At 34.5% G+C, this 12,500-nt stretch overlaps 2 protein-coding genes across 3 annotated transcripts in view; one reads left to right on the top strand and one right to left on the bottom strand.

Annotated features, from left to right (window-relative positions):
- Positions 1-342: 342 nt before the first annotated feature.
- Positions 343-5,428, top strand: LOC122266291 (large ribosomal subunit protein eL34). Its single transcript, XM_043035963.2, has 4 exons — positions 343-404; positions 518-586; positions 4,873-5,070; positions 5,306-5,428. Exons 2-4 carry the CDS (start codon positions 525-527, stop codon positions 5,403-5,405), a joined length of 360 nt encoding a protein of 119 aa, XP_042891897.1. The 5' UTR covers positions 343-404; positions 518-524; the 3' UTR covers positions 5,406-5,428.
- A 2,527-nt stretch (positions 5,429-7,955) lies between these two features.
- LOC122266292 (ATPase inhibitor mai-2, mitochondrial) overlaps positions 7,956-12,500 on the bottom strand; it is a 7,245-nt gene continuing 2,700 nt past the window's right edge. Inside the window, exons 3-4 of one of the 2 annotated variants that reach the window (XM_043035966.2) lie at positions 11,988-12,095; positions 7,956-8,308 (exon numbers count right to left, since the gene is read on the bottom strand). In XM_043035966.2, coding sequence (XP_042891900.2) covers positions 12,027-12,095 — 69 coding nt within the window. In that variant the 3' untranslated portion in view covers positions 7,956-8,308; positions 11,988-12,026. The remainder of the gene's footprint in view (positions 8,309-11,987; positions 12,096-12,500) is intronic. The other variant, XM_043035965.2, reaches the window with a different exon arrangement.

Here is a 12,500-nt window from a genome sequence, read left to right on the forward strand (position 1 = left end):
TTAGACATATGCTCTTATTCCAATATAGGTACTGAATATATAGATTAGAAATTTCTGATGAAATGCTGATATAATTTTGTTTGATATCACAATAGCAGGTTGTTTAAGTCATGTGAATACGAAATAATCCTTTTCTAATCTTAAATATACCATCAACTTTAATTAAAGCTACTTGCGAAGTTCTGATTTGTTTTTTGTATCTAATTCAATTCAATTTAGTTAGAAAAAGGAAATAGATGATCCATATACCGATAGAGAGAGAAAAATGTTTAGAATTGTGATCCCGTAAAACGAAAATAAATATCAACGTTCGGCAATGTTGGCAAGCTTGAAGTCTTTCCCAGATTGCCACCATAACAAAGGCAGGTATTTCGTGATACCGAAAGTTTTATCGTCACTCATCGGTAAAAATATCGGTTTGATTATTGAAATGAGTGAATAAGTGTGTAGATACACAAATGGTTATGTGCAGAATGTAATTTGTTTTTGTGATAATTAATTGAATATGGTGTTTCAGATTAAAAATGGTGAGACTCACTCTCCGTAGGAGACTCTCCTACAACACCGCCAGCAATAAGCGACGGATGTAAGTATTGTGATTTCTAACCTTTTCTACTTGTAGAATGTATCACAAAAGTACTTGTTAGGTACTTATTTGGTAGAGGAATATGACTGAATTGGGAGTATGCCTATTAGAAACTTTTCGTGATGTCGGAGTTTCACGTGTTCATAGATTTTGGAGCGGTAAACGGCACGAGAATGAAAGTAAACCCAGAAAAAATATTTTTGGTTGGAGATCAAACAAATAAGCAATACGCACTTTTCTGTTATTTTAAAGTGTTCGATAGAATCTCAAGTTAGACTCGTTGATCAAGTTTAAGACCAAAACATAATTTTGTAGTTTGATGGTCAATAGAAAATCGGATATTGTTACAGGTTCATCTTGCAATTTACATATTAGTAACATTGTTGTATGATTTTGCCATGTTCAGCAGTGTGTCCATATAGTGAGATTAAGGCCCGTAGTAAAGAACATGTGGGGTGGGGCGTCGGGAAAATGTGACGGGTGTCGGGTGTAGGACGTTTGATAAAATGTGGATAAAATGTGACGGATAAATAAAATAAAATAGGTTAAATAAAATAAAATAGGATAAATAAAATAAAATAGAAAATGTCTATTGCTATTTTATTTTATTTATCCGTCACATTTTATCCAACGTCCTACACCCGACACCCGTCACATTTTCCCGACGCCCCACCCCACATGTTCTTTACTACGGGCCTAAATGATAGCTGTGTTAGCTTTAATCACAGGGAATAGATACAAGGCATAGAAATTGACAATTCATGCTATATTTTAAGTCTTAACTTTCCCATATAGAATGCAACATTCTAAAACATTCCTTCTATACCATTTATGTTGCAAAGTAGCCAAGAAGTAAGGGAAGCAGTAGGACTAAAAAAATCTTGGCAGCTCTAATGACTCTCTCCCTCCAGCATAGTGATTGAAATTAGGATGCAATTCTATTAGATATCTTGTGTGAGGGAAATCTAGTATGCTGTTTAGATTAGTATTTAATTGTGATATAAAAAACTAGTGATAGGTTATTAGGCCCAAGTTGATATGAAATGCCTAATACACATGATGGTAGATGCTGGACAGAGGGAAAGGCAATTGAATTTCATGTTTGTGTGGTTAGCCATTACATAGGGTGCAAGGTAAAGCATTTGGTTTCTCTGCTAAACGTAGTAATAAGGCAGGAAGCTTGTTTGTTGAATCATGGTGTACGGCAGACTGAAATAAGTGACCTGGAGAGAAATATTTACGGTAAAATTTTAACCCAAATTATCAGAAGTATTAATTGCTTGTGCTCTATCTTGCCAAAACTTTGAATAATTTGCATACTGCAGGGATCAAAGTACCTGAAATGCCTTGAATATTTATTTTTCACCCTAAATGACTACTTCATCTCGATCTTTTGCCTTTACCAGGTGTTTTCTGTAGAACCCATCATACCCTCTAGCTTTTGGAACCAATATTTGGATAAATGCTGGCTTCATTTGAAAAATAGTATTCAGTTGAAATTTACTATTAGATTTAATCTCCAAATTTACCTGGTGGTTTAGGGTACACATTTTAAGAGTTCTGCCGACAGGGCATGCTATAATTCTTTTAGAAAATTAAAATATTTTAAGACCTTTTCATTCTATATTCTTAGAAAGTTTATGGTAAAGTGAATTGGAAATCAGTAAAAACAGCTTATTGGTTGCCATGTCTACTACTACTACTTCCTGCCAATTATAAGTTACAGCAATGTTAACTAGTTCAATATGTGAATTTACCAAGGTTGAGGACATGGTTTTCCAGCATTAGTCTTGGTGGGTTTGAATATGCATGATACGTTTCCTATAGAAACGTATACCAACTTGAGAGGGGCCCATCTCAAGTTAAGTCTTTAAAACTAAAATTTTAAAGTAAATGAATATTAATTTTTAAAAACCGTGTCTTGTCTGAGACATTGGGACTGAAATAAAAGTAATATTTACCAAGTCTAGTTAATATAGTGCTCTATCTTTACTTTCCGTGTTGCAGTGTTTAAATTGTTTAATTTCTATGTATCTACATGTAAGAAAACATTGATATAGTGAGTTGCTAGTAGATATATATAGGTTTTGATACTGTAAACAAAGTTATAAAATTGCCCTTCAAATTATTAAGCAGAGGAAGGCCAAAAGCAACACACTTTATGAACATTTCCATTGGATTATATTTACATGTTGGTTTTGTTAGCCATTCTGTTTAATAAACAAAATTTGTTTAGGAGCGAGTGAAGGCAATGTAAGAGTAGGTTAAGAATATAAATTCAATTGATTAAGTAATTTAAAATCACTAGCTTCTATTGTTGTAAAACACTTGTAGCAGGAAAATTCCTAAAAACTTCTTGAATGGCTTTCTACCAAGTAGTTGAACAGAATGAGTTTTAAAATATTGCTTGATATTAATGGATATTTTTAGGGTGAAATAGCTCTTCTAACCATTGTTGTAATATTTTTAATGCTATCCATTCATTGTATTACATTAGAGATTATTCATGGTAACACTCGGCTTTCTTTTAATTTTTCACCTTGTTTATTAGGTGATTAGCAAAGTCATAATTTTTTCATCTCATAGCTGTATCCACATCCAAATGCTCAGTTTTTGAAAATTGTCTGTAGTGACCTTGTTGTGATACAGATGCAGGATACTGCTTGATAAGTGACTGCTGATATGTCATAGACTGAAGTGTATCTTGTACTTGATTGACATGTCAAATCCATATGATGTTTACTTTGTGAGGAGTGTATGGCAAATTGTATATAAGTAACTGATACCTGTACACTGCTAGTAAGGATTATACTGCAATAACTGTAGAGGAAGACTTTATCAAGCAGTAAAATATGTATGATGATGGCTATTTAGGTACTTATTCTTGGTAGTACCACGGAGTTGAAGCCAAGGTCTGAAAGCCCAAACAAACTCTATAGTTTGTATCGTTAGCAAGATTGAGCTTGGAATTGGTCCTTATCAGATGAAATTAGCCAGCACTAACTTGCCATAGTATACATCCTAAAGGTTTGTTTACCCATTTTGTAGTACAAGCTAGGATATGGCATGGTTGGACTTGCCTATGGAAGTGTTCGAGCATTATACAGGGTACAGGCTTTTTTTTTTAATTCTTTTCTAATATATGTAGAAATTAGTCAAAGGGTGGGGGGGACCCTGACCATCAATTAAAGCCATTGTATGTGGTGGGTGAATGACTGATAGATGTTATACATGTGTTTTACTATATTGACCCACTCGCTACGAGGGCATTCCAGCCTTACATGTCACAATGCCGAGGCTTTTTGAACGCTTAGGCCTAAATCAATTAAATGACTGGCACCATATGGTGCCACCGGGCCCTTGAATGAGCGGTACCGTAGTGTACCACCCGTCCAGAGAGGGTTAACCATAGGGATAAGGACTAATGATGATAAAAGATGGATATTTGTAATAATAATTCCCTCTGTAATACATTTAAGTAAAGTCCACATTCTTTGATATTTGCTTGGCTTAGTCCAACCTTTTATGGTGAGGAAGTTTACCCAAATTTTTAAAATTTAGATATCTTTATATAAAAAGATGATTACCCTGTAATCTATGAAAAGACAGTTAACCCATAGTGGACGGGGTTCCTAAGGACCAAACTGGTCGTCAGGGTGGGTGGTTTACGACACTAGTGTCACCAGCTAAAAATTAGAGGGATGGGGAAAGCGTTTTCTCCACCTTCCGGGTAGTGGAGACTAGCACAAACCATATTTTTCTCTAAATCCATCATCAAATGCGGGTTTAGGCTGACTTTGGAACCCTGTAACTCTGGAGCTAGCACCGTTACAGCCATGTTAATTTGACTGTGCGAGATCCTGATGTCGCATTGTGTATGCATGGACTCCCGTCTTGTGTTTAATCGATGCCAACATGTATTTCATGACATCCATACGCAATTGGTTAATCTGTAGTCATTCCATGTTGTCTGGTGTACACACACAAAAAAAAGTAATGGTTCAGTGGTATTTTTAAAGAAATTTAGATTTTATTTATTTTCACATTAACATAAAAAAATGGTTAAATTTTTGCAGTGTAGCAGGTTTGGATGAATTGGAGTATTTTTAACTTAAATTTTGCACCTGATATTTTGTGGAATGAGCTACTTTATACTTGTTATCACAATACCCATGAATAGAAAATGTCAATAAATACCAGGTAAAAAAGTAGTGATCATTATTAGCCTTTTTCTTCTCAAGCAATTTGATTTATTGAGTTTTGCTAATTGACTATTATCCCGACAGTGTAAGGACTCCTGGAGGCCGCTTGGTGTACCAGTATGTAAAGAAGCGCGGAAAGCGTGCAGCTTGTGGAAACTGCAAGAGAGAGCTCGCAGGTGTTGTTCGCTGCCGTCCCTATGAGCTCAAAAGAATGCCCAAGCACAGAAAGAAAGTGAGCCGTGCCTATGGTGGTTCCCTTTGCCATACATGTGTTCGTGAAAGGTAAAAATCAAATCGTAATATTTACTTATATAGCTGATTAAGACTATTTCAGAGTAACTCAGGTGAGACCTGCTGATTTAAGTTGAAATTATGCTTGCATTAATACCAGATTAGTTATGGATAATGATCAAGTATTAATAAAGTGGGTCTTATTTAATTTCTTTCTTACTTTTTTTAATCTAGCTAACAAGATATTTTTCTAGAAACAAAACATTGAAATTTAAACTGCTTTCAGGGTTGTGCGTGCTTTCCTGATTGAAGAACAGAAGATCGTGGTTAAGGTACTGAAGGCACAGAAGGCTGCTGCTGCTGCTGCTGCAGGACCCAAGAAGTAAACTGAATAAAGGGGATGAAAAAATAACTTTATTATTAACCATTCTTGAAAATTACATTCCACTAAGTGTGATGGAGAAAAAAAAAATTCTAACTTGTATAGATGATTAAGAAAAGTTTTCCATTTATTAGTCAGTATGCATTGAACATTTCTATGAGGATCGTTCTACTGCAAATTATTATTAAACATCATTTTTACAAGGACACGGAATTTGTATAAAAGGAATATACGATGGAGGTAGCATGAAAAAAATTCAGATCTACCATCTATTAACCCATTCACAACGGTGCCATTCCGGCTCTAAATGGTCAAGATGCCGGCACATTTGAACGCATAAGCCTTGGGATTCTCGGGCAAACAAGCCGCAAGCTTGGGCTGTCCACTTGCTCACCCGGCGCGCCGGCCTTGACTAAATATCTCGACCATGAAACGTGACCGCACATTAGACGGTGTGAAAGGGTGAAGTACCAAATGATAAGTTACCTGTCTCAATTTTGCAATCGACTAAAATTGAAATATAGAGTCTATATCAGCAGGTTAAGTTCTTTATACTTAGAATATAGCAGTTTTGCATTTATATATTTTTTTTTCTTAAGTCTTGTAAACAAATATGAAAAGTAACAAAGAAAAATTAAAGGCCTCAATGTAAAATGCAAAAAAAATAAAGGCCTTTCATGTGTTGTTTCCAATTGTTGGTTGGACCATAAGAGGGACACCTGCCCTATTATTTCACATTGGAGAGCTTTAGTATACCAAATTATACCAAAGATATAAATAATTGATTACTGAAGCTTGTCTCGACTCGGTTGTCCTATTAGTATTTTGTTAAAATATTTTTTCCTCAGCCCATTTTTTTTTTTTTTTTTTTTTTTACTACTACTACTAGAGATATGTGCTTCAGTAGCAATTACATTTTACTATTAAGATTTGTAATTTATTTTGGTACAGGTACATTTCATTCTTATGGCTTGAAATACCCTTTTGGCTCTGGTCACACAAGGTGTTTCCCAGTGTGTTTCTCAGGAAAATATTACATTGGAACACACATGCCAATACCCACTTTCCTGGACCACTCCTGCAAACTGGCCTTTTTTAGACTTCCCTCCCTGATGCACACATGTTCAGCAATTCAGTCCATATATACATTAGTAAGGGCATCTTTATGGGTATAAAACAGATACATATTTAAGTACATACCCACAGGTGAGCTTTGCTTGCCAAAGAGCTTGATATGTCTAAAATGGAGAAAACAAACCTCACTTAGTTTTGCTATTACAAAATTAAAGAAATGTCAGATGGAGAAACCATGAGCAATGCTTTGTAAGTGTCTGGATGGGTCCTTAGCATCAGAATAGTACTTAATTATTTCTATTAACAGTCCTCAAAGTAATGTTTTTTGATGGGCTTCCTTCAAGATCATAATGTCAATAATAATTTTGTCAAATATTTGAAGTCTAAACCTTCATCCTTGTGGTATATTTATTGTTTGCATTGCATATTTGTTTAAACCTGGCCAACCACTTAAGAGCATTTGCTGCATAGATCTTTACTGAGTGGATTATGCCACTGATTTGAAATGGAAAGTGTTGGTTTAATCAAGCAATTCTAATTTACTTTGTCAATAGGGATTGACATCAACATTGAATTTTAATTGATAATTTTGATAAATGTAGTGAACAGGCTTGCGAAAGGTGTTGATTAATTTAAATAATTTGTGGCATTGAGTCCATTAACTTTTAATTATTGCCATTTTTATCAAATTTGGAAACTTTCCCATTCAGCTTCCACTCTCTCTCCTTTATATGCCTATAGTATTTACAATGTGGTCTGCCATTCAAAGACTTGCAAACTTTATTGTGGTGGCAATTATAAAAACTGGAATCAACTTTACAAATAAGTATTGAAAATGAGAAGTCGGTTTACTTTTTTACTAGTGAGTGGTTTCCTTCATGACAACATTAACCCTTCCAAAAAAAAAAAAAAAAGTGCTACTGCCAGTTTGGTGGTTTTGTCAAGTAGCACCAAGGAGTGAGGAGGAGGAGTGTATATGGTTATAAATGGTTTGTTTTTTCTTTGTCAGTTTAGAAAATGTTTCACCAAACTTCATACTTTCATAAATTTGTGATAGTATGTTGTACTGTGTGTACATTTTTAATGTTCATATAAGAGAAATATACAGACTTAACTACATAGTCATACCAGTATCTACTTAATGTCTCTCAGCATAATGAAATGCAAATAGTGGAGAAACTTTTCAGTACCCTAATATGTAATTGAGAAGTTGGGCAGAAAAAATGGTTGTAGAATAAAGCAGGAGTCTTTCTTGTTCTACCTAACCTAATGAATGGAAGCCCTGCAATCACATAACCCATTACAAATGGGCCTAAGATGTTAAACTTAGGCTGGAAGTCAAATGATTGTGTTTTCTAATATTTTCCGACCACGAAATACATTATCATTACATGTTTCTTGATTAATCACGTTACATGAGTAATAACTTTAATTTCATATAGGTAATTTAATTACTCATCTTAAGGGTAATGAACTGTCATTATGCATTGCAAGTTTATTAGCAGAATAGCTAATCAACATCATTATATTTACATCTTCAAATCCATTGCATATATTTCATGAAAGAAAAACAAAAAACAGTCATAAGTAGTAGAAATTATTGGTATTTTAAATGTGCAATTCTTTTTTCCTCCTAAAGAAGGCAATTCTTTTTCTAGAATGTCAAAATTTTGCAAAAATGCGTGTCCCCAAATTTCAATATCTTCTTTACTTCAGCTCCTGTAGACGCTCCTCGTGCCTTTTGATAGCCTCTTTGTGGGCCTCCACTTGCTCCTTGTGGAACTGGATTTCCTTTTGAAAGCCCTTTTTTAACTTCTTTAGTTGGTCTTGTTCCTGAAATTGAGAATGACTTGAGTTTTCGTTATGGAAAACATTTTTTATCAAAGCTGTATCATTTGCATGTACTATCCATGTTGTGACTCAAAAATGTGAAAATATTCTTAAACTGTCAACTGATAGTACACTAAGAAATGCATAAAAACATTCTTTAGATCAATGAATAGCAGTTCCAGACCCTTAGAACTTTCAGAGTGTTATATACATAAATTATATAACTTTAACATGCTTATTTAGTAACAACAACCAAATACAATAAATTACTTTACATTATATAAATTAAGAGCTAATATACTAATATACATAATAAAAATAAATGCATTCGGTTTCATTACATACATACTTTATATATATACCTACCTACATACCTACATTATAGATATACCTACATACATTACACATATACTACATACATACATATTTTACACATACATACATACATATTTTACACATACATACATACATATTTTACACATACATACATACATATTTTACACATACATACATATTTTACACATACATACATACATATTTTACACATACATACATATTTTACACATACATACATACATACATATTTTACACATATACATACATATTTTACACATATACATACATACATAAATATTTTACACATACATACATACATACATAAATATTTTACACATACATACATATTTTACACATATACATACATACATACACATATACATACACATTTTACACATTCATACATACTTTACACATATACATACATACAAATTCCATGCAAGCATAAAAATATACATATACATAATTTATATACACATAACATGCATGCATAAATAGAGTTATTGCAATTATTGCAAAGGTCTTTTAGCTATATTGCTTCTTTAGTGAATAACGAGTTCAGGAGTTACACTTCTTGAATTCCTTGTCTATTTGCGCCAGGTGATGTGATATCATGACATCAGAATATTTCCAACAAGACAGATGACATCCTATTACATTACAGTTTCTTTGTATATACATGTTTTACATAGTTATGCGAGTATATACACATTTTCTTAACTTGCAAAAAATATATAACAAAATACAAAAACCTCTTGTCAAATAGAATTGGGTGGGTGAATAGTGCTCCGACAGGCGCAGTGCGGCATCATGCTGGAAGAGATCTCTTGGTGGGGAGCTGTGTGCACTTGTTATTTTCCCAGCAGGAACAGCATTAGGCAAATATATATCCTATGCGAATGGGTTAAAGGAGAAAATTCCACATAGCAACATCTAGCCCCTCTATTGCCAGTGCAACAAGGCAGAGAAGAAAAACAGACCTAAGTATCTGCAGGACAGCCTTTAGAAACTGATCATTCCATTCTTGAAGATGACTAAGCACCTGGTGGTACAATTGGCCACAACCAAGATGACACCAAATCAAGGATTTCAGACCACCACAGACCTCTTAGCCAGCTATACAGCCTCCCAAAACAATCAATTGGTCAACACTGCAGTGCCCTCTGGTGCCATGACATGAGGAGTGCCTTTATTGTTCATATTGACACAGGAGCAACACAGTTCCAAACTCATTACAAGACATCAAGTAATAACAGTCACAATCTTTACATACATGACAACACCATATCCAACTGAGCCGAGCTGTTAGGATAGCTCAGTGGTTAGCATGCCAGCCTTTCATCCCGTGGGCTGCAGATCAAGTCCTGTCCAAGTTCATGAGTTTACTCCATTGCCTGGCTGTCACTGCCATGGATGGGCATCACAGTGGGTAAGGACCAAGTTCAGATCGAGTCAACAGTTTCTCATGAGTCAGCACATGCTGACACAGGTGGGCTCCCCTTAGTGCATACAAGCCCTGCAAAGCATCTGCTCCATAAATCTGGCTTATCCTTATCCTTATCCTTATCCAACTAACTGCATGTTGAGGAACAGGTGATGGTACATAACGTACCCATTCAAGGAAGCATTCCCAGGCCTCAAAAAAAAACATTTATGCATTGGTCAAATAAAATGTCAATAAAAAAAGTTAAAAGAAACAAAGGGAGAAGCAAAACTGGTTAGGTCCATCAGATTGCACTGACTGGCATAAGCAGGCATGTACTGGACAGTGCATGTGGACACATCTCCCACAATATTTGCACAAACAATAGAAATACAAACAAAATGAAGGGCGGTCAACAACATCAAGCATAAAAGAAAAAGTATACACTTGCCCCCAAGGGGGTTGACAGGGAGAGAAGTAAACAGAGCAAATAGAACACAAACACAAAGGGAGAAAAAGCTCACCCAGCTTTGGCACAGAACAGACAGAGAAAAGGAACCAAGAAAGTATCACAGAAAACTCTTATGTAAATGATATTGAAAAAGGGTAGAAGCTTGTGATTGATAGGATAAGTTGAATTTCTTCTCTTACTTTTGTCTTCCCTGGGTCTCAAATATTCTGTGCAACTGATATGGTTGCATAAAGTCAACTCAGTTGATATATTCAATTGGATTCATACCTGATCACTATAATCTCATTAGACCTCAAGGAACCATAATTTTTTTTTTATACATACATGCATATATATACATATAAGAATTTTACTATTTTACTATATATAAACAAATCTATGACTTTTGAAAAAAAAATTATCAAGGTATACTAATTAAAAAATGCATGCAAGTTTTCCAAATCCTATTTAGAGTTCTAAATTAAAACTATGCATTTCCAATTATACATTCTTACTTTCACAGTTCCTTATCAAAATCAAATAAATATTCAAAAGTACTGGCTATATCATAATTAGATTAATTATGAGTGAATGCAAATAACCTTAATTTTTTAAAACAAACACCAGTTGTCAAATCTAGAATAAAAATGCATAATAAATTCCACCATTATGTCATATGGATCAAATTACCAACAACTATTTACAGATCCTATAAATTCAATGAGGAAAAATAGGGAAGATCCTTTTTTATCTACAAGACAATGGAAGTTATGAAAAATATACATAATACATAATAAATGTGTGCGCGTGTGCTTGTGCGTGTGTGTGAGCGCGATCGTGCTCTCTCTAATGTTTTTACATTAGCAAGTAATATATTGGACAACTTTCCCTTCATTATGCCCTAAAGGATGTACCGTCTTGCAGTCCGACACAAAAAGGCAATAACTTCTATCTACTATAATTCACTTTACACAAAATAATGAGATGCCTTGTTGGATTTACATGTCAAAATTAAAATGATGGTAATTAAAAACATTACAATCCTTACCTGGCTTCCTGAATATTGTTTCATATTTTGCATGTATTCACTTGCACAAGTCTAATTTCTGCACGTCCTTTAGGTGTTAAATCTTTCTTCAAAATAATTGATGTATATACATACACATGAGAGAGATTACCCTTAAGCAGTTGTGGCTTTTCATTCATAGGATCTAATATTTACAAAGCTAGCAATGGTTTAGTGGGTATATTGTACAATTGCATATGACTTTTTTTGTGATAAAAAGTATCCTTAGTTAGTCTTGGTTAAACAAGAATAGGCTTCAGCTAGGTTTGTCAACTAAAATAAAAGACAGCATAATTTAATTATTCATATTTATGTCCTCCAAAAAATTGGAAGTAAATTTAAATAAGCATTCCTTAACTCTACAGGTCAGGCATAAAAAGGCGGGTGAAAAAATTCCCTACTGTACCATTTTTGACTGAAAATAAGCTATCTTGTGAAGTTATCATTATTTTGGTTTCTTCTCCTTCCCTTTGCTGGACTGTACATCCTTCAGCTTCTTCATCTGCTCTTCTTCCTGTTTAGAAGCACATGCACTGCATTTAAGCAAAGAAAAACAGCATGGACATTGTGGGCATCCAATTCCCTTAGATTATGATCACCTTTAGAGATAAAAGCATCTTAAAAAGTAACAGGGTAAGCATCAAGCAAGCAAGATAAGAGAAGTATAGGCAATGAATTGCATTTCATTATTGTATATTTTCTAAAGATTAAATTCTATGAATTTGACAGTACACTAACTTTAGTTGTGTATGATGCTGCTGTTCTTTTAACCCTCTCTGGACGGGTGGTACACTACTGTACCGCTCATTCAAAAGCCCAGTGGCCGGGTGGCACAATATGGTGCCAGCCATTTAATTGATTTAGGCCTAAGCGTTCGAAAGCCCCGGCATTGTGACATGCAAGGCTGGAATGCCCCCGT

Source organism: Penaeus japonicus, unplaced genomic scaffold (assembly GCF_977035675.1).
Source record: "Penaeus japonicus unplaced genomic scaffold, GWHDUDI00000001_assembly GWHDUDI00000005, whole genome shotgun sequence".
In the NCBI taxonomy this organism is placed as follows: Eukaryota; Metazoa; Arthropoda; class Malacostraca; order Decapoda; family Penaeidae; genus Penaeus; species Penaeus japonicus.